General features: G+C 40.8%; 1 protein-coding gene across 1 annotated transcript in view; it reads right to left on the bottom strand.

The window, feature by feature from the left end:
* Positions 1–4,259: 4,259 nt before the first annotated feature.
* The window catches only part of CNST (consortin, connexin sorting protein), a 33,005-nt gene continuing 13,922 nt past the window's right edge, over positions 4,260–23,342 (bottom strand). Inside the window, exons 6-10 of the mRNA XM_087829044.1 lie at positions 22,088–22,109; positions 21,817–21,913; positions 15,312–16,180; positions 7,359–7,494; positions 4,260–6,000 (exon numbers count right to left, since the gene is read on the bottom strand). Coding sequence (XP_087685170.1) covers positions 5,795–6,000; positions 7,359–7,494; positions 15,312–16,180; positions 21,817–21,913; positions 22,088–22,109 — 1,330 coding nt within the window. The 3' untranslated portion in view covers positions 4,260–5,794. The remainder of the gene's footprint in view (positions 6,001–7,358; positions 7,495–15,311; positions 16,181–21,816; positions 21,914–22,087; positions 22,110–23,342) is intronic.

Genomic DNA, 23,342 nt, shown 5'->3' with positions numbered 1-23,342 from the left:
TGATCCAAGGCAATTAAGAAAAGCAATAAAATCTCAAAACCTCACTTTTGATCAATGCATTCCGGCCAGAGGGAGATCAGGTTGTCCTTACAGAATGGCTATAATTAGATTGGGTTTGGAATTTGGACCGATGCATTGAGTGGGAAAAAAAAAAAGGCATAGTTTTAAATCACCATCTCCACATTTCAGAAGGTAAAGACTGAAATCAAGGCATTTTGAACGAATGTACCTTACTGCAACACTGTTAGGTAGCTAGTTGACTAGTTAGGTCTTGTGCAAATGAGAGGTGGTACTTGGAGGTCACCAAATATGTATTTTTTAGCCCAATTAAGCAACAACAGTGATACACACTAGCACTCCCTTGCCCCTCACAATACCTTGACATGCCATGAAGCTACAAGCTCAACTTACTTTTAAAAAATAACAGTTTTATTGAGGTATAATTTACGTACACAACTGCATCTATATAAAGTGTACAACTCAATGCATCTGGAAAGATGTATATACCCATGAAATTGTGACTGCAATCAAGATACATTTCCATCAGTCCCCAGAGCTACCCACGACCAGCAGTCCTCCCACCATCCTTTGCCCCTCAGGGAACCACTGATCTGTTTCTGTCGCTGTGAACGAGTTTACATTCTCCTTACATTTTATATAAATGGAAACATACAGTATGTACTCCTTTGTTTCTGGTTTCACTCAGAGTGATCATCTTGAGATGCATTCATGTCACTTGTATATCCATAATTTGTTCTTTTTTATTGAATAGGCTTCTACTGTGGTAATGAAGGGAGTGGGGTGTTCCCATTTTTTGGCTATTATGGATCAATAGTAGATGAGGTGCTTAAATTTATAAGAAACTACCAAGCTGTTTTCCAAAGTGGTTGTATCATTTCATCATCTCACTAGTTGCGTATGAGAATTTGGTTGTTCCACAGCCTCACCAACACTTGGTAGTGGCAGTTTTTTGTATGTGTGCACGAGTATGTGGTAAAATGTGTAACAGAAAAGTTGCTATTCTAACCATTTGTAAGTGTACAATTCAGTGGCGTTAAGTACATTCACAATGTTGTGTAACCATCACCCCCATACTATATTTTCAAAACTTTGCATGTATCTTCTTTGGAGAAATGTGTACTCAAGTCCTTTGTACATTTTTACATCGGGCTGTTTTTCTTTTTATTGAATTCTGGAAGTTCTTATATAGTGTGGATATTAAACCCTCATCAGATGTTTAATTTGCAAAAATGTTCTCCCATTCTATTAGTCTTTTCATTTTCTTGATAATTTCCTTTGATGCACAAATTTAAAAGTTTTGATAAAGTCCAATTTATCAAATTTTTCTTTTGTTGCTTGTGTTTTTGGTGGTGTCCTAAGAATCCATTGCCAAATCCTTAGTCATGAAGATTTATCATCTTCCATAAACACAGGACAGCTTTCCATTTATTTAGATTCTTTAATTTCTTTCAGCGATGTTTTATTGATTTCAGTGTACAAGTCTTCTCCTTGGTTAAATTTGTTCCTGGGATTTTATTCTTTCATATTCTACTGCAAATGAAATTGCCTTCTTAACTTCCTTTCCAAGACATTAGTCGCTGTTTAGAAACACAACTGATTTTTGTGTGTCAATCTTGTACCCTACAACTTTGCGTAATTAATGCATTAGCTTTGGTAGCTCTCTTGCAATTCTTTGGTATTATATACAGACGGTCCCCGATTTATCATGGCTCGACTTATGATTTATTTTTACTTTATGATGCTGTGAAAGTGACACACGTTCAGGAGAAACTGGACTTCAGATTTTGAAGTTGATGTTTTCTTGGGCTAGTGTTACTCCCCCATGATTCTGGGCCACGGCTCCCAGCCACGGCTCCCAGCCACGGCTCCCAGCCACAGCTCCCAGCCGGCCACAAGATCCCGGGGTAAACAACTGGCACACTCTGGTGCAGCGATTTGCAACCAGTGTGCAACAAACATGACTGTTTTAGTCAGGGCACTGACCTCTTTTCCCTTAGATTGTCAAATAAAAAAATGACAGTGGCCAACACAATAGCCGCCCAGTGTGAATGCCCTGTCTCGAACCATAAATCTATAGGTCATATAATAGAGCTGCATCTTATTGGTCACGATTGGTTAATTCTTGGTACCAGAAATCCTTATATACAAAAGTATACGCACCAGATTTTTAAAGAGGCACACCTTGAAGCAAAAAGGGTAGGTAATTACTATTATTATTATTTTTTTGGTAAATCAATCAAAATTATACCTATTTTTGTGTGTGAGATCGGCAAAACTATATTTTTTGGTGTGCTGCAGAATTTTGGTAATTAGTTTATGTGTGTCATGAGGTGAAAAAGGCTGAAAATCGCTGCTCTAGTGTACTATCAAATGCATTTTCAACATACGATGTTTCCTGCGATGTAAACCCACCGTAAGTTAAGGAATAAGTCTTCTTAGAACCAGGGAGAAGAGATGCCCGTGGTAAGGTCATCACACCTTTTCTCTCGGTAGCTTTAACTCAGGAATATTTCAGTTACACTACAATTCCTTAAGGAAACTTTCAACTCACTGTAGCTTTTACAGGGTTAGGACATGAGGCCCAATAATCATTATCTTTGAAGCTGTGAAAATAGCAGCCAGCGTGAGAATTTGCGCCACGAGCCCTAGGTCACTCTTACTTTTTGAGGACAGAGGCAACGTGACAGAATGGGGCATATACTGGATTTGGGAGTTACAAGACCTGGCCTTGAGGGAATTGTGTGTTCACTGATCTAAGCATCGAGTGAATCAATATAAAAACACTATCACACTGCAGGAAGGAGTATACAGGGTGGGTTAATATTAGTTGAGCCAATAGAAATGAACTGAATTATATATGTCATGTAAGTGGGCCAACAAAAATCCAGTTTTCTGGATTGGGAGTAAATGACACCAAGCCAGCGCTAGCAAAACAGGTTAATAGCTAAAGGGATTTTTCTGTCTCACCTTCTCTCTTCTCATTTCCTACCACCTTCCCACCCTGAATCCTCCCACCACTGCAGCAGGACCCAATTCACATCTGTCCTTTCAAAATAAGGCCTGCCTTCAAATTTCAAGTCCTCTCAGCATAATACACAAATTCACAGCTTAATAAAGTCAACCTCCCTGAGGATTCTGATTTTTAAAACTAAAGGAATGGATTTTTAGAGCAAATTCCAGTTACTATGTCAGGCAGATAGGGGAGGTGATTTAGAAGCAGAGGAGCCTTTACTTAGGGATTGCGATCTACTTGTGGGCTAGAACAGCTTCTGAGAGAATTTTACTTTAAAGCAGTTTTCTCAGCACCCCAGGATTCAAATAAACTCTCCGAGACACTTTGTTGGTGTAGATTTTAAATTACAAGCTTGACCTGTTACCCTCGAATACAGTTCTTAAGGAAGATTAGTTACAAACAGTTGTCAGAACTTTCACATGGCAGAAAGAAATTACATTATAGTAAAGCTGGGTGAATTTTTTATGTGTGAGAGAGCAATTCCTTCGTCACCAGATGGAATTACTCCAATTCATGCAATAAATGACTTACATTTTTAAACGGTGCCTTAATTTTTCTAGTTGAGATTTTCATGCCTATTTTAAGTCAAGACATCAATATGCTCCTGAACTCACATCACCCTCCCAGGGAAGTGGTGAGGACACAACATGGTTCTTCTGAGACTCAACTGGACCCCCGAGGACCAAGGTCTCATCTCAATCCTCTCAGCTCAGTGTCAAGGTTCCCAGGAAACCTTCAGTTTCCGAAGCAGTGTCCTGGTGGCCTCTAGGCAAATATGACACTACAGTTTACTTAGGACTTCGATAGTGGCCTAAAAGGGGAGAACAGGAGGGAAGTTTTGATTTATCTTGACATAAAACAGGCAGAACTCAGACTCACCAAATTCCCATAACTAGAAATCAAGAGGGTAAAACAGAAGAGGTTTGTCTATGATGGGGGTGGCCCCTCACAGCAGACTTGGTGAATGTCTTTTATAGAACCACATAAGATAGTACCTTCGACATTTACATATTTTACATACAATTTGAATACAAATTCTTAAAATTTATAATAGAACATTAAAATAACCTTCTAATAAAATCAGCCTTAAGTATAAGGAATCTAAATTTCAGTATCTTGTATACCTCTAAATAAATATCTCTGATCTATAATCCTTGAAAATATTACAGTTTATGGTGACATGAGACAAGTCAAACAGTATTATAAGTGAAAATAAAACATCAAATTAAAAATAAACAAGCCTAAAAACACAAGGAACTGAATTTATAGAAAATCAAAATGCTAAGTACACAGTAATTAAATATCTACACTGGGAAAACTGAATGCATGCTCAAAAACACAATTTCAACATATATAAAAAGCCCTTTAAAATTCATATAATCTAAATAAATAAGCAGAAACACAAAGGGAGGCACTGTACCAGCCAGCAACAACTAGAAAGTAATTTCTCCCTTTTTCTTTCAAATGATTCTGACAGAAAAACATGAAATAACGATCACTTGCTAAAAAACTATAATTCATGTGTTCTGTTTCCTTTAAAATGCTGCCTATCATATAAAAAGCGAAAGAAAGGCTTTCTAAATGTTAGGCCTTGGAAAAGGAAATGCCACCTGATGGATTTAAACCAAAACCAGACATTTGCTTATTTAAGACATGATTGAATTTTTGCTTAATGATCCCATAAAATCAAGCCCGTGATATGAATGAACATTTGAACATCTGAATGCATGATCTCTTAAGACTGAGTTATACACGGTGATTTAATTTCATTTGCCAAAGTATTTTTTTTTAAACATAAGGCCAGAATTAAAACATCTAGAGCAGGAACTAATGCCTTATTTATCTTTGTATTTTAGTTCTTAGATTCTCAGAACACAATAGACGCTCAATAAGTGTTTGCTAAATTGAGTTAGCATTCATCATACTTAAGGAAGCATCGAATCCGTGATGAAACTGGTTGCCTGGGAGCTCTTTAATTTTACCTCTAGGTCTGTAATTAATTTCTGGCTAGTTAATCAAGTTAATTGTCGCAGATCTGCCACAGTTTCTCATTTCAGGGCCAAGATTTCTACAGTTCATCTGTTCCATAGTTAAACCTTCTTTAAAGATTTGTGCCTGCACATCTACAGTCAAGTTAAAAGAATAAAGGTAATTTTTGTTATTTTGTGTTGGGTATTTGCTTATGATTAACTGTCTGAAACACACATGCACGCCCACGCCCACACACATGCACGCACAACCGTATCACGAGAACAGAACCTGGAAACAACGCATAAGGCCTGATTCACACAGCTTTCAAGGTTAACTGAAAAAAGACACTGAAACCACAGGTAACTCCTTTTGATCACAGACAAACTTATTGCGTGATGGCTGGAAGCAATGTCTTTGGACCAACAAATGGAAACCAAAAGTGTCCTTTAAGTGTTAGGTTGACAGGAAAGCTAAAAACGGTGTGGCTCCAACACTTTCTGTTTAATTCAGCTCAGTGCAGCTCATTACACTAGGAGGCAGCGAGGAGGAGATGGACACGCTGTCCCAAGGTCATTCCTTCCGTCCGTAGTGCTCAGATCTACCTCTGCTGCGTCGTGTTGATGGTTCTGAGCCCCTCTGGACCGCCACTTAAAGCTGCTGCTTCTGATGTCCATGGCTCCTCGCTGGGGGCAGGGGAGGCCCGTTACGCACAACTCGTAAAATAAAAGCTGTTTAGAAAGTTTCCCTCTTTGCTTCTCCCTGCCAGCACGCCTGTGCACCTGCATGCTGCTAGGAGAGGTAGATCCAGTGCCTCAGCTCTGCCATTCCCTGCAGTAACTTCGTGTAATAGAAGTCCACGTTGTCTGCGAAGTCCGTGCAAACAGGTGACTCCATGTCACCGAAAGTGCAGTATAGGGCAGTTCCTCCAACGCTAAGGAAAACCGTTGCTACACACAGCAAGATCAGTAAAATACAGGAACCGCTTCCAACTTCATCTGCAAACATGAGAACAGAGCAAGGTTAACAGAGAAAGGTTGACACAGTGGGAAATCCGAGCATCCACTGTCTCTCCCTGATTTAGATAACCAGATATCTGTAATATTGGTCCCCTAGGGACAGGTGTCATTGACAGACGGCTAGTGCACCTTATGGCTCTACAAGGACCTACTTATTACTAATCACAAAGGTACACACTCATGGATCTTGTCAACATTCAATTTAAAAAAACCAGCTCATTTGTACAACGAATATGTCACTTCCACAGTATTTTCAGCATCTTTTCTTTGGGTGTGAGTCCCTACCATCACCTTATCTATGTTAATAATCTGTGTATCTTTCCATAGTTCTCTTCATAATCATATGTTTACACACAAAATTTAAATAAAGTTTATGTAAGAACATCTACTTTATCTATATGTGCTGAAACAGTGTTTAGAGCCGCACTATCCAACGGAAGCCACGAGGCACATGTGGCTGCTGAGCACAGGCTCAGTGACTTGGTTTAAGATGAGATGGCTACTAAGTGAAACAGGACTGTCAGTTCTAAATCCAGGGTTCCTCCTGGTGAGCTGGACCATTCAGGGCCCATTAGAGCAAACAAAGAATTAAGCATTCTATCTGGGGAAGACTGTGAGAGTTACAAGCAAGGTGCAGAGGTAAAATGAACAGTGGGAACAGATTATTTCCAAGGCTCCTACCAGCTTTATAACTGTAAAAAATTAGAAACCTCTATCACTTTATATCATGCTTAGAAAGCATATCTACATGCTTATACTGTTATTTTATAAACACGAGAAGCATCCACACAGGTTTCTGGCTGTATTTCCACTCACCCTTATTTGCCTAGGCTTTAGGTAAACCAGCAACCACCTAGCAGCCCAGGAAGGAAAAGTCAAACAACAGCAAGTGTTAAATTGCTGCCCTTGAGAGACACTTCCTTCTAGAGCGTCAAGAAATCACCAAAGAGAATATACTTGTAATCCATACATATTTTCCACACATATAAAGCTGGAGAATTAACTGCTGCTGAAAAGAAGACAGAAAGAGCAGACTCACTAAAAAAAAAACCCCACCCAAAACAGAACACTGAAGAAAACTGCAATGAGTTCTGAACATGAGGACTGCCTATAGCATAGGAGGGCCATGAGCTGAATTTTGCCACTTGCTCACTTATTGGAGCAAACAAAATGCTTAGGAATTATTTAAGAACTGATCCTAGTTCAATTCTCGGCTTCCTTATGGAAGATAAACCAACTGCGCCCACTCGTGGGCTCTTGGACAAACCCTTTCCCTTCATCCCTAGCAAACACTGAGAGCCAGCCTTGTGCCGGCGCTGAGCAGTCTGCTTCCTCACCTTGATCTAGGGTATCGTCTATTTCCTGGAATCTCACTCGTCGCTTAGAGGGTCTCTGCTGCATCTGGGCGGGGTGCTCTCCTACGGAGTCATTCCTCTTCTTTAATATGGAGACCAGTCCTTCAGCAGGGACGACCTGGCGGAGATGCCGAGAACCACTTGTTAAGTTATGTGGGAAATATCAGTGGTGTTTTACGTGGAACGGTAACAAGGCTAAAGCAATTCAATGGGCATTTGCATTTCTATTATAGGTTTATCGAATTCCTATTAAAGATCACGATTAATCATCAAAATCGAACAGAGTAATACATTCACTCGCATGCACATGATTGCCAAACACACACGCCGAAAGCTGCCTTTCCGAAGCCCTGAGCTGACTCCAGGGCCGGACAGCCTGGCGGAGGGCAGTGGGCTGGAGAGAGGCCTCCTTTAACTGCCTTGCTCTGAAGCTCCATCTCCTTGCTGAGTAACCTGTAAAATGATCACCTCTGGCCCCTCGTTGCTTAATTGTTAGTGCTCGGTTTTGCTTTATTACAGAGGCTGATAATCTACCACTGCTTTTTCCATTCATCAGCAATTTTAAAGAAATAAACAATGGGACACTTAAAATATACTTGACACCAACTTTCAACATCACAGTGAGTGGTCCTTAGTTCCTCTGAGAAACGATGCATTTACTAAAGAGTGCTTGACCGCTCAAAATATTTTAAGGCCTTCTAGCATCTCTCTCAGAGCCAGTTCACTAGGGACATATTACTTTGTAGTATACACAGGTTGGCAAACTATGGTCGGTAGGCAAAGGCCCTGTGCCCATTTTAATTTAATAAAATTGAATTGGAACACAGCCAAACCCATTCATCTACATGTTGTGTATAGCTGCTTTTGGGCTACAATGGCAGAACTGAGTGGTTACAACAGGCCAAAAGTCTAAAGAATTAACTATTCGGCCCTCATAGGAAAAGTTTGCTGTCTAATATCCCTTCAGTCCCCCACTTCTACCCCTTTCTTTGTTTCCTTCTGGTTTTCACTTGAGGTCCCTCTCTCCTGCCTCCACCCCACTCCTTACTTAGGAACAAAGACAAAAACAAACACCTTTGCCATTTAGGAGTGAAAAGACTCCGAGGTGTAGGAGGAATGGGAAGAGGCTCGTTGGAGCCAGGCTGGGAAGCTGGGGGCCTCATCAAGGGTCCTCTAAGCAGTAGGCTGAGTCACAGAAGTAAACTTGCGAGTGGCCTGCTTGGACAGCTGCCGGTGATGACACAGGTGGGCATTGTGGGCCTAACACTGTAGGTGTCAGCGACTTGCTGGTATCAGATCACTGCAGGCTGAGGACTGCTTGTAATGTCATTTAGCTGATCTATGGCATAAAATAATATGGTTTCCAGTTCCAGCCAGCCACCTCTGATAATATGCATAAATATTACAGATTCTATCAGTTCTTTTTATAACTCAAGGCTTTTAGGGCCAAATAACTCAGTATAGTCTTCTACAGGGCTTTTCTGAACATGGGTCTATAGAAACCATTATCTCAGAAAAAAAAAAATCAATGTTAGCAATTTATTCTTTTTATAGAAAATATGTATTTCAGCTGATGTCCTTCTGAGAAAACTAAAGGACTTTGGTGACATTAAAATGGTAAGTACAAATATGCAAAGGAACAGCCTTGCAAATCTTGCTTTAGGAAACAACTACGTTAAAGAGCCCCTTCCAACAACAAAGAAAAAATGATTTTACAAGCACCCTTTGAAACCGAGAGGGAAAGAAGTCCTAGTAACTTCCTTAAGAGCAAGAGATGAAAAATCAAAAATAATTTAACGAGTATATTACTACTATAGATAATACTTTCAGTAAATGTAAAAGAAATTAGGTTTTCACAGACTATTTTCTCCATAGAATAAAGTCGTACATTTACCGACAGTGAGTTCATATTCCACAGGCATTTTCAAGGTGCTTTAACTACTTAAAATAAATAACCCAAGATGAGCCCCAGAGTGGCATCACTGTTAACTGTATGTCTTTGTGATATGAACTTTGAATCCGTAAATTCAAGTCATAAATCAAAAGACACTGCAAATATGAATAAATGGATGTTGAAAGACTGAGAACAACTTTGGAAATCATCTGGAAAGACACAGAATGTGCTTCCAAGATGGACCAGCCAGTCCTAGCGCAGCAGCTGTGTAGGCTCCCACCTTCGCCTAATCTGGGGTGTTTTGACCCTGAACGTCAGGCCCTTAAGGGATCCAAGCCTTCCCAAGTGGCTCCACCTTATTTACTATGTGTGGCAATAAACTTTGGCAACTTTTTGAAAGAGGGAAGAAGTAGAATATGAGAAATTACAGTTGGGTGGGATGACACACTCTCCCACCAACCCTTAATTCTTGGCTAGAAATCAAACCAGACCCTACATTTTCTTTAACTGTATGTGCCCCCCCCCCCCAAACCTGTTGTCTGAGGTACAGGATGCTTTTTTCCCATTATGTCCTTTCAGTCTTGCCCTGGGATCTTCTCCAGCTTTCTCTGTTTCTTTCCTAACTGCCTCTGGTCCTTTAGTCTATGGATGAAGAACAGGGATGGTGCGGCTGAGCTCAGGCATAGGAGATGCAAGCCAAGGAGGAGGCTCTTAGAAGACAGGTGGGTGTGGGCCTTTCTGTTCTGGCAAGAGTTTTAGGCAGAGGTCTTAGAACCTACCCCAAGGACAGAAATTCCTACTTACCGCACCAAGGCAGTCAAACACAGAGTTTTTTTGGGTCTCACCCAAAGGACTGCCAAGTGTTTCTATAAGTAGGTGGGAAACTGATTTAGGGCACATAGAAATATGTCTCCTCCAAACTACTCTAAGAAAACATTTCTATGCCCCGTCCCTTTACCATAATATTGATATTAAAAGGTTAAGAATTTTTAAATCTCAGGAAATAAAGCTTTAAAAACTAAATTTGATTTTCCATTGGAATTACCAAATTTCTTTGCTACACAAACAAAATATACCAAGCCGTCATTATGAACCAGAAGAATGTTTAAGCTGTAATTAATGTAATTGTTACTGGTGGTACTCTATGAATAAGTGCAGAATTCAACAACAACAAAACATCCACTGGCCTAGACCTCTGCATTTGCTAATAAGTAGTCCTTCTGCACATCCCCTCAAACATCAATGATCACCTTAAATAGCATTTTAAGAATGAACTGGTTGTAAAAACAAAATTATTATGGAATTCTATGGGCACAGTAAGTCTTATTGTAACAAAGTAAACATTCAGAGGTCTTGATGCTAGAACTGCCTCCTCAAAAAATTAAATAGATACCAAATAATGTTCTTTTAATGAGGTAGGCTTTACTCAGTTGAGAGCCTCAAGGCTGGTACATTTTGAACACGAACACATGTTTGGCTTTGGCTTCCAACTAACTTGAGAATTAGCATTTATAAGTCACATTAGCATATTACAAACAGCTTCGGTGCCAGCCATCTCACTGCAGGAGCACGCGGCAAATTTACCACTATTATTCTGTACTGAAGGAACACGTGAGGTTCCCTGCCTGCTCCTTTACATGTGGGCTCTGCAGCGAGACCTATAATTAGTGCATCTGTATACTTTATGCGAAGACGTTTACATAACATGTCACATTTTATCTTCATGACTCTCCTACACAGGCATTCGCAGCCCCATTTTACAGATGACGCGGCCAAGCTCACAGGGCGTGAATCACACGCTTAAACCTGTAGCACCAGCTCCCGGCAGAGTTTGCATGCAAACGCAAGATTAAACCTCGTGCCGTCTAACTCATGTGAAAGGCCTTATTCTCTATGGCTATTAGAATTTTCCTTATTCCGTCTGACTTATTTGCTCAGCACGGTATATACACGCAGGACCCATCCATGTTGTCACAAATGGTGGTGTTTCCTTTGTGACAGCAAAGGGCAAGAATCATATGATTTCACTCACCTGTGGGGATATACAGAGAAAGCAACAAATCAACAAACAAAAACAACAAACAACTCACTGACACAGAAAAGAGTAAGGCGGTTGCCAAAGGGGTGGCAGGCGACAGAGAGGGTAGGAAGGGCCGAATCTACGGTGCCAGGAGGTTAAACTTTGGCTGATGGGTACACAACGCAATATACAGATGATGGGTTATAACACCGCACGCCTGAACCTTATATAATCCTATTAACCCATGTCACCCCAATAAATTTAATAAAAAAACTTGGCTTAGTGTCACCCGTAATAATCTATCAAACCTAATACCTTTATTTTGTCTTTCCAAAGCAGTTTATACCTCTGGCAACAAATCTTTATCTTACACATCACCTCGGCTCAAAGATGCTTAAACTAAAGGCTAAATCCGTCAATACACAGACTTGGGGGAGGAGACGGTGAGATGCATGGTCTTGTGCGTCACTCGAGTCACCTGGAAGCGGATTATTATCACGGTCACGAGCACAGCAAACGAATACAAGTCACAGCCGGAGCCAGGGGAGGCAGCTACAGGGGGAAAGCCATCTCCGCAAGGAACACGGCGGTGACCTCCCCGTGGAGGGAGTGACGGGGGGAAAGGCCAGCGATGAGGAAGGAGGCCAGGGCTGAATTTTTAAAAGATTTAAAAAGAAAAGAGTTTGTTTTAAATAACAGGAGTTTTATAATGTATCTAAGTTTCTAAATTAGGCACTGCCTCATGTGTTTGTAGTTTGCTTTTGTTTGTTTAAACGGGCAATTTAATACAAGTAAAATAGGAAATGGGAAGAATGTCAAGATACCACCCTATTTTTTAGGCCCCAGTAAGTTTTTGAAACAAGTAGATTCCAAAAGCAGAACTCTCGACTCTCTTTCCCTCAAAACTGGTCCTCGCCACCAAACTCCGTCTCTAACCCAGGAGCACATCCTGCGAGAGATGTGTCTCCACCGCAGGTACTGCTACGGCCCGAGCCCTGTCCTGCAGGGTCACTCACCTGAATGACTGCAATAACCTACGGGCCTCCTTTGCTGGGCCTCTGGCTCCCTGTATCCTAGTCTCCACTGAGGCTAGGTCGCGTCGCTCTCCTGCTCAAAACCATGGCTTTCTACCACCTTCTGAATTTCATTCCAGTTTCTCACCCTGTCCCTGCAAGGCCCTTCGGAAGTAGCTCCAGCCTGCCTCTTCCACCCAAACACCCCCATCTCCTTGTTCAGGGGGCTCCAGTGGTGCTGGCCACCTGCTGTCCTCCCACTGCCCCCCCACGCCCTGGTTAAAGGGCCTGTTCCTCTCCCTTCCCCACCGGTTTAGTCTGTCTCTACCCCTTGTCCTGCTGAGATTTCTTCACAGCCCGTACCAATCTCTGAAACTATACTGTTTATTTTATGTGAACTTGTTTATTATGTGTCTCTCCCTCTACAGCACTGGCCTCACAATCAGGGACTTGATCTGTGTTCACTAGTGTCCTAGAACATAGTAGGTGCTCAATAAACATGCCAAAGAATGTATTTGAAAGAGGTAGACTTGAGATATCTAAGTAAAGGTTGTCAATTTAGACTGAAGGCGGGGAACGTATCTTGCCCTCTTTCAGCTTAAAAGCTTTCTAAAGAACCAACCAACCGGCAGCAAAGCAGCTCCTTCCTCAGCTCTCACATTATGAATTATTTCTAAAAATTAAAATGACTTGAATCTGAAGCAATGAATATAGTTTTCTGAACATATGACATCTCTGCAAATAGATTCCACATGCATATGTAAAGGAAGAAAATGTTGTTAAAATCTGCTCACAAAGCTGTAAATAAGATTACTTTCAAAGTTAATAATTTTAGTAAAGTTTACCCAATATTTAAGTGCCACTTATTTAGAAAATAAAACAACTCCTTCACCTCCACCGTGTAACAGTTTACCATAAGCTGAATGGACCCTGAGTAGCAGCACGGGGTTGGGGCGTCAGGCACCCTGAATTCGCACAGCACATCTCCTCTCTCAGGTGCTGATGCTGGAAACAGCTGCGGCGTTTACAAAGGAGGTAATGCAGCCCTTCCGGGCCCCAGAACCAAGCAGGTCAGTGACTTATGAGTATTACCAGGCTCCTCTAAAGGGGTTTGGGTTCTGACATTAAACTATATTATGGGTATTGTGATAAAATTTCATCTTTTCCCCAAAACTGGGATAAGTTCAGCAAAGAGATTAGACCTGGAGTCAGACAACTGTTAAGATTGCAGGCTTCAGACGTGCAGTGCCCTTATCTAAATTTTTGTTTTTTTTTTTAACCCTTACCTGGGGATATGTTTTTATTGATTTTAGAGAGAGGAGAGAAAAAGAGAAACATTGACCTGTTGCTTCCTATATGTGCCCTGACCAGGGATCAAACCCACAACCTTTTGGTGTATGGGGCCACGCTCCAACCAACTGAGCCACGGCCAGGGCCTTATCTAAAATGTTAATCACTGCATCTGCAATGTGGTGGCGCTCACACAGAAGCTACATAAAAATTACTGAGTGAGAGAATTAATGAGTGAATCTCTCTAACTTGCTGACACTGCACACGTGATGCACTTTTTACACTTCTGATGACTGTGGGTCACGCTCTTTTGTACCTAAGGAGAGCAATGCTCCAGGGACAGAGCCGTCATTTTACTCAGCAAAATTATTCCTAGATTCAAAAAGCTTCCCAAGCCTAGAAAATTTTCATTTACACATGCCTGTATATTAGAGAATGAAATTAGTGTAGAGTGTTTTTAGTGCTCTATGAGGTTTTGTAAATTATTTCATTTTATGTGATGAATCTGTTTCAAAAAAACACAATGAACGCTTCCACTGGGTTGGTGGTGGTTATCAAAGCCAAGTTCTATCTGAGGCAGAAGTAGCAAGAAAATGAAAGCGGAGAGGCAAGGAAAAGGGAAAAAACCGGCGAAGAAAGAACATACCATTGTATTCTATCATCAGCACAGGGGTAGAAAGACTGACAAGCAGTCAGGACATCTGTGAGGGGCAGAGTCACTGACGGGAGAAATGAGATTTTGGGAGATAGCACAATGCCCTGGAGGACGGCAGGTTTACCAGCCACAGTGGGGTTCCTGAGGGCATGACAAATACTATTCATGAGACTACTCAGCTATTAGAAGTCATGTTCTCTGTCCACATTCACAAAAGCACGGAGGCATGAAAACTCTCAAAAACAATGCCAGTGAAAATTAGTGAAATGCGGCAGAGACCCCCAGAGGCCAGGAACTTCACCTGATGCCTCGCTATGATCTCAGCCTGACGCATGAAGAGCCTTCAAGAAGGATCGTTTCTTTTTCCTGAACTTAAAAAAATTGCATTATCAAGCAGAGGAGAAAGGCCGTCTTGGCCCTCTCCTCTCCCCACCCCCCTGGTTTTTGGTTTTGATTAGCCTCATTACGAGAAACTTTAAAACTTTGAATTACTTATAGGATTTGTCTTAGTCATGTAGTAAGTACTGTTTGTGCGAATCTACAACTTATAAATAAATTAATACTGTAGGAAAGAGAACACTCACAGCATCCAATTTAAGGGCTTAAAAATCCATCCAGTATCTCCTAGTCTTATTGTATTTTAAAATGTTTCCTTCATTCTGTTATACTGTTTCAAAGAATTAAAAAAAATATATTAATAATAACAAGAAACAGGGAGTATATATTCCATTTTTATCTTCTAGATGTACGAGAAGAAAAATGAGCTTTCCTTATAAGAAAGTGACTAATCTTATCTTGCGCCCCTCTCCTGGGACTGCCAAATAAAAGACACAGGAACATGAAAAACAGTGTTCATAATGCTTCTATCTGGAGGTATGGATAGACCTTCCTGAGGCATAAACACCACGGTCAAAATAAACAAAACTCCTAATGATGAAAAGTTTACGTTAATTGAATTTCCCCCTCCTGTTGGAGACCAGGGGGCATTTATAAAAACCGGGCACCATCTAGCACATCTGTGCTTCTTAAATTCCGTTTTACTGACATCAACTCTCAGACTCACCTCTGCGATCTCTATTCTTTTTGCAAGATCATCGAGGGACAGACAGCTGTCGTCGGAGGGCAGGTTTTCCTGGAGACTGTAAGATGCTTCGTCCGGAGACAGATCCTGGAGATCGGACTCGCCCTCCTCGTAGGAGAGACAATCTTCAGCATCTCTTAAGCATCCTTCTAGAAGGCTGTTCAGATAGTCCTCTGTCTCCTTACTGACTTGGGTGTCCTGATCTCCCTTTTCCTCCGGGGCCATATACGCCTCCCAAAGCCCCGTGCTTAGGTCAGGCACTCGAGCGCTGTCGCAGGGCGGGCTCTCAGGGCCCCCGGAGGCAGGCTGTCCCCGCGGTGATTTTCCATCACCGCCCCTGAGATCAGGTTGCAGCGGCTCATTTAATTCATTGTGCTCAAGCCGGTCTGCGGGCGACGCCTTGGAAGCGTCTCCAAGTGGCAACTGGAGCGCCTTTCTTTCAGTCTGTGAGCATCTAGCCTCAGAACACAGTCCAGGTTTATGATCAGAGCCCGGTGGAGCCACTGGCCCTGTCACCGCCTGGCTGGGGAGTGACCCCCGGGGGTCTTCGGCCGCATCTGGGCGGGCCTCCGGGGGAGCCAGCTGCACGGCGCTGTCACTGTCGGGCGCTTTCTCCGGAGCAGAGCGTGGCCCAGACCTGCTCCCGGCCGCCTCCGAGGGCCGGGCCTGCAGCTCCCGGGGGGCCTCAGTGCTGCCGAGCGGCTCCTCTGCGTGGCCCTCGCCCGCAGTCACAGGGCCGCTCGGGGGACCCGCCCGCCTGGCCGGCTGCTGACGGCAGGGACTGCTCTCCTGGGTCTCCTCTTTCTGCTCGCTCTCAGTCCTTGGCTCCGGGCCAGGGCAGATTTCACTCTCTGAAGATGAAGCAAAACAAGTTGTTTGAACATTCAGAACAACGCTTTGCACAGGAGGGAAGAGAGAGGGCATGTAGGTGACGCGTGGGACACAACCCTGCAGCCCTCTGAAAGGGTATGTTATTTCCCCTCCACTAGCTTCCCGCCACAGCCCCACACACTTCAATATTCGGATGTTTACCTTACTATGGTTTTGTAAACATTACTCACGCTGTGTACTATGAGACAATTTTCTTTCTCATTTACACTTAATTTCCTTGGTGTTGATCACGGGCTCATTAATCCATTATAAAAAAATCTCCACTTATGTCCGTCTCAACTCTGGCAGCTGTACAACTTTGCCAACAGGTGATCTACCAGTTTTCAAACACATCTTTTTTGATCCCCTGACCCAGAGCTGCTCCCCAGTCCTGAAAACTTCCCTTCCCGGTGGTCCTAGGACTTCCCTCTGGCTCTCTGTTGGAAACCTTATTTTGGGGATCCCAGGTCTTCCTCTTTGTTTCTCTCTCCTGGTGGAACATTCCCTAAGAAAAAGTACATGGCAGGTAGCCTTTTTGAGATTCTTCACATCTGAAAGTCTTTCTTCCTTCACTCCTAAAACTTGGGTAAGGTTTTCAAGGTCAGGAATCATTTCCTCTCTCTGTTTTGAAGGCCCTGCTGCCCTGTGTCTGGCTTCCAGGAGGAAATGTCCAGTTTCTGAACCATTCTGAATACCAAGCCCTTCTGACCTACATTTTCTTCCTGGAAGATTCAGATTTTCTTTCTTTCTATCTGGTGTCCTGAACCTTCATAAAGTTTCTTGTTCTTTGTGTTGGGTAGTTGGTGGGACTTTCAATCTGGACTCATAACCTTTGATTCTGGGAAGTTTTCTTGTATTATTTCTTTGAGAAGTTGTGCCCAGCCCCTTTCTGGTCTCTCCCTTTAGAACATCAGTATTAGGGTTTTGGGCCCCATGGACTGATCATACTTTTTCTGTCACACTCTTTATCTCTTTGTTTTTGGGTCAGCATTTTGGGACACTGCCTCAATTTCATTCTTTAATTCTTCTAATTAATTTTCTATACTGGCCATCAAGCTTTTAAATCTCTATAAATGTTTCTTAAATTCTCTGAATGTTCCTTTTTAAAAAAAACAGCATCTTACTCTTGGTTTTCACATATACAATATTTTCTCTAATCTCTGTGATAAGATTCATTCATTTAAAAAAGTTTCCATCTGTTCTCTGCATTTTGTTTCCTTTGAGTTTCTTTTGGTTTGTCCATCTGAGTTGGTCTCCATCTTTTCTCTCTGAGGTTTTCTTAATGAGGCAACAAGCAGCTCTGTGGTTAGAGGCAAGCCTTCTCCAGGCACAGTTCTCAACGTGGGGCAAAGAGGGGCCCGACCTTCCGTTGGGAGGCCCTTAGCGTGGTTTCTGGAGGTTTTATCTCTTAGACTAGTGGCTAGTTTCCCAGAGAGGAAAAAAGAGTTTTGGCTGCCATGGTTTTAAATGCTAAATGCAAAAAGTAGGCTACAGGGCTTACCACTCAGTCCGTAAGATTTTCATTAATTCCTCATTTTCTATACAATAGCCCTTCCTTGAGTTGTGCCTGGTCCCTGAGTCCACAATTCCTCTCTTTCATGTTCTCTAAAAAATACACTTTTGGCCTCCTTGACTTTAGAGGAGCACTCTGTGCTTCCAATTCCCCAGCCTTCCAGACGGGAACCAACATTTTCTCTGCAGACACACAGCTTTCGGCTTTCTCCTGTGTGCTCAGCCAGTTGCCACCCATGCATCTGTTTTCCACCCTCCCAGTTTTTCTGGAAGTCACATCTGCTGCTGTTTCCCTGCCAGTTTGTCCTTGTGGGTTTCTGTCTTTTAAGAATCCCTTTCTGATGTATTAATGGTGTTCCAGGAAAAAGTGGGGGTAAATGCTTAATCCACACGTTCGACTAAAAATATTTTCTGCAAGCTTATTTTTGTTAATGCTTCTGTTAATATTGACATGAATTTGTTAATTGGCTCTTCTGAACCCAAGAATCTAGTGAGGTAAGTTTGCTATCCACTATTGCGTTAACTTCACACACACTAAAAAAATCAAACACACACACACACAAACAAAAAATCTACTCTTGAGGAAATAAAAATGGAATGAGAGCTGAGTGCACAGCAGATACTTAATAAACAATGAATTCAAGAGGTAGTTCTAAAATGAGAAGCTAGACTTAACCTATGCTCCCACACATGCTCTACAGAAACATACATGCCCCCATGTTCTCTTTCGGGAAGAGTCCCCCCCACATTTCACGATGTGGGACTAAAGCATTTTTGAATCAACACTATTTCTTATACTTTCTGAATATCTCATTAAGTATAAACACTTGAGTGGTATCAAACTTGAAAAAGGGAATTTTCACAGCAAATATTTATTTTAGAGTAAAAAACACAGTTTGAAATGTTGATAATAGTATAAATTAGTATATCTTCTACAGAGGTTAATTAAAAATTTAAAATGTACACACCCAGTCATCAGGGGAAAGAAAGTTAAAACCACAATGACATACCATTTCACATCCGCTAAAATATATAAGACTGACATATAAAAGACTGACAACATTAAATGTCAGCAAGGATCGGAGCAACTGAAATTCTCATATATTGCTGGTGGGGTACAAAATGATACAACCACACTAAAGAACTGCAATTTCTTATAAAGTTAAACATGTATCTTCCCTATGACCCAGCAATTTCACCCTCAATTATTCATCTAGAGAAATAAAAACATACATCCACGAAGTGACTTCCCAGTAGTTTTATTCATAATATCCCCAAACTGGAAAGAACCCAAATGTCTATCAACAAGTGAATGGATAAACAAATTGTGGTACAGTTAAAAAAAAGGGAAAAAAAAAGGAATACTACTCAGTAACGAAAAGGAATGAACTAATGACACATACAATAATATGGGTGACTATCCACAACATACATTGATCAATCCTATTTATATTAAATTCTAAAACTGGGAAAACTCTATGACAGAAAAGCACTGGGTTGCCTGGGACTGGAGGTGCGAGGGACCGGCCATAAAGGAGAGAATATTTATGTTCCTATCTTTGCTGGGGTGGTGGTTACATACATGAGTGTATACATCTGTCGAAACTCATCAAATTATACACTTAAAATGGGTACATTTTACTGCACGGAAAGTGTATGTCAACAAAGTTGATAAAAATGGGAAGGGAATGATAAATATAAAACTCAGGATAATGGTTACCTCAGGGGTGGGTGAAAGTAGGGGACACAAAGCACAAAGGTAGTTATAACAGAATTGACAATAATTGAGACCTTAGTTGGGTATTAGGTTCATAGGCCTTCAGTTTATCATTTCTTACAATGTATGTAATGTATTATATCTACATATAAAATATTACTTAAAAATAAAAATGTAAATTAATAAAAATGCATGAACTTCAGGGTCAGAAAAGTAGGGTTGGCTTTGAGTTCTAGCTAGTTCTGCTCCAGCTTAAGTCACTTAGCTTTTTTGAGTATCTTCAAATGATTCAGCAGAACTTCTACCGGCTGTTAGGAGGAACAGATGAAATAATATACAAAAAGTATTTTGAAAATATAAAATATTATGTAAATTACTTGAAGACTTTACTAATGGGAGGTTAATTAGAAAAGTGGCAATGAATGATACGTAGAGAACGCCGGCAGAACGCTAGTCTCAGGGGGTAGTGATACCATGAGGGAGGCAGAAAGCTAATGAGAGCAGCGAGACTGTCGAGCTCTCACCTTGGTCCTCATACTCTTCTACACTCTTAACATGAAACTATTAACTTAATCCTCACAGGAATCCTACGAGGTAAGTACAATGAATTTCGGAGCTGTGCAAACGGAGGCTCAGAGCAGTCAGGTAGCTTGCCTAAGATCACACAGCTTTAAAGTGGTGAATTCAGAATTCAAACCAGCCAAGTCTGGCTCCAGAAACAGTGTTTAACCACCACACAAAAAAATAGCAAGTTACATATTATACAAGCAGCTCAAGATCAAGGGATGTAGAGAGGAAGAAAAGGGAGAGGAAGGTCTGGACTGCACTGCATGTCTTACCTGATCAGAAATGAGGAACATGAAGAGATGAATAATGTATTAAATTCAAACCACTTAAAGTGATATTTTCATATGTCTTTGTCTCATCGTCTCACATTTCTATATATTTATTCACAGAATAGCCAAAGCGAGGAGGCTAATTCTGGGAGATGAGATTTTTCTTTAAAAGACATTGTTTTATCAGACTTGGCAAGATTTCTTGGACAAGATTCAGTCCCCCCCCCCAAGATGGTTACTAGTGAGACGTGTGCACTGTGGAAATCTCCGGCCACCCATACAGCTTGCTTGGCAGGAGCACGCTGCATTTTAACCAGAAACCAGAAGACTCAGGTTCTGGAAGTCAGTCAGAGGATCAGGCACGACTTAAATGTGGCGTCTCCGTGTTCCCATCTGTATCGCATCTCACAGCAGAGGCCAAGCTACAAGTCGTGCTGAGCTAGCGCCGGGCAAGCAACCAGCACTAAGTGTCAAATTTAATTAGCCGTTACGGCTCCCTGGCCAAGGTGCACGGCAGAGACACTTCCACGCCCAGATTCGGTGGCCGTTTTGTGACTTTCGCCCTCTTTGAGATTTTACGAAGCTCATTTTACTCTGATTTGCAATATGAAAATGACTGGCACAGAAGAGATGGGAAGAAGAGAATATAGGAAGATTGACCTAAGGCAATATCCTAAACGTGCCTCATAAAAATAGAGGAGATAAAGTGAGATTTAGGGGATGAAAATGGACTTTATAAAGAGAAAAATAACTGAACTGAAGGCATCAGCACCATCATTTTATCTGTCAGGCAACTCAGTCCAAAAACCTGATGCTGCTCGTTTAATATCAGGACTCAGGAACATAAATCCCAGGAATATAAATTAGTACTAAATTCATCCATTAGGAAAAATAAACACCCTAAAGTGTATTCATTTATCTTTATTTTTTAAACGTTTTGTAATGAACATACATAACTAATGAAAAAAAATAGTTTCTAAAAATCTTTAACTTTTGATATAAGACACAAAGTGTAACAAAAATATATCATAAGTGCTTTAGAAATATATATATATATATGTGCAAATTAAATTACACCATATGGGAGTCAACATGAAAGGGGAGAGAATCAATTGCTGTGGGTAAGTTATCAAGATACAGAGCTTTTAAACAGTCAGAAACACAACAAATTCCTGGTCAAGCCACATAAAAATTGTTGGTTTTTAAACAGAAAAGAATGTCTGAATATGCCAAAACCAATTCTATTTCAGAGCATTTTTGTATAATCTCGTCACACCGTGTTAGCTACATGCAACCAACCACCTGCTGAAAGCACGGAAAGAACTATGTTTTTATAAGAACTTAGATTTTATAATTTCTACTACTAGATATCTAAAACTAGTTACGTGATATAAATAAATAAAAAATCTCACTTTGCTATTTGTCTTGGAAAAGTATGTGCAAGAAAAAGTAAATATAGCATTTCAGATGTAACAGCAATGCAGCTGTAACACGTGTAAAATATGGGAAGGGGCCGGTGCCTCTGACAATCCCCTCTGACTTCAAAACATACCCGGCTCTTTGGCGGTAGCTCCACTCTCCTTTGGGTCTTCAGACTCTATTAACTGCGCAAAGCATGTCCTTCCCAGGGACTTGTCTACAGCTGCCATCTAAAGTGAAAAACAGAAACAAAACAAAACAAAAAACACTTGTGGGGAAACTGCAGCATTAAAATAGAAAGGCGAAAATATTTGAAAAAGGTTTATTTTCTAAGAGAGTTCACACTATAGACATATGACACAGCATTTTCCCTTGTAAATACTTTCAAAGGAACAGGCCCTTACCTTATGTTTGGATAAAAGAGGACTGTAGGGGAAAAAAGAGAGAGAAAATGGAATTAAAAATTACAGCGGTAATATGAGTCCAAACAAATGTCACTGAAATGGCTGTAAAAAAAAAAAAAAAAAATTAAAAGAATTTACAGCTCCTCAGGATTCTAATCTTAGCCCAGAACATTCCCACTGCGAAACATTACCACTGGTTCCCACAGTTCAAAGTGCAGCTATATCATGTGTTAATCTCCTCAGATAGCTAATTACTACTGAAAACTCCCAAATAAACTACAAAGGCTGAGACCCAGAAAAAAGAGAATGCTAGTTTTTTGCTAATAATGTATATAAAGAGTATTCCACACATATGCGTTTTTAAAGTTTTGGTTTGTCACTATAATCTAAAATAGATTATGTAGAAGATAATTTTACTGACATTATCCATGGAAACAGATAAAAAGTTATTTTATTCAAAATATGCAGAAACCAGAAACAATCCAAATGTCTATTAAGAACAGAATGAGTAAATTAACTGCTACACAGTCACATAACCAATGCAAAGAGTAATAAAACAGAGCAAATCACCATTATGCGCAATGACATGTAACACAGACAGAGTGATGGGCGAAAGAAGTTAAATACAAGAATCTGCATTCTGTGTGATCACATTTCTATGGAATTACAGAACAGACCAATATTCTGTTACAGACTCAAGACAGTGCTACTTTGGGGGGTTGGTACTGACTTGGGGGATGCACGAGGGAGCTTTCCGAGGGGCTGGACTGTTCTGTGCCTTGGTTAGAATGGCAGTGACACAGACACACTTGTGTATGTAAACACATATCAGGCCTGTGCACTTGAATGTTCCCGTAACTCAAAAAATACTTTTTATATTAAAATTTAAGAGTAATAATTTGGGGTAAATCCATAAATTTAAAGCATAAAATGCCACACTTAGATTATGTTCAATAAACACTCATTTTTAAATAATAAAAACACTTATAACACATTAAAAAATTATTAGTTCCATGGGAAGGACAGGGAAAGTGTCTGTATTGAATATTTTGGAGGTAAAAAACAACAATCTCTTTTATCTGTTTTTAAAAATTCCATTACTTTAAAATCATGTTTTACATCTCAGATGTGCACCAGTATAATCATTAGCATGCCCCTTACCTTCAGAATTCTAAGTCTTGAAATATGAATTAAAAAAACATACGTAAGTGCTTTAGTATTACTATAATTTAGTTATAAAGAGCCAATTCTTTGA

The sequence above is a fragment of the Miniopterus natalensis genome, chromosome 21, assembly GCF_054644295.1.
Source record: "Miniopterus natalensis isolate mMinNat1 chromosome 21, mMinNat1.hap1, whole genome shotgun sequence".
Taxonomy (NCBI): domain Eukaryota; kingdom Metazoa; phylum Chordata; class Mammalia; order Chiroptera; family Miniopteridae; genus Miniopterus; species Miniopterus natalensis.
The sequence above is the reverse complement of the archived record's forward strand: the minus strand, read 5'-3'. Positions and strand labels throughout refer to the sequence as shown.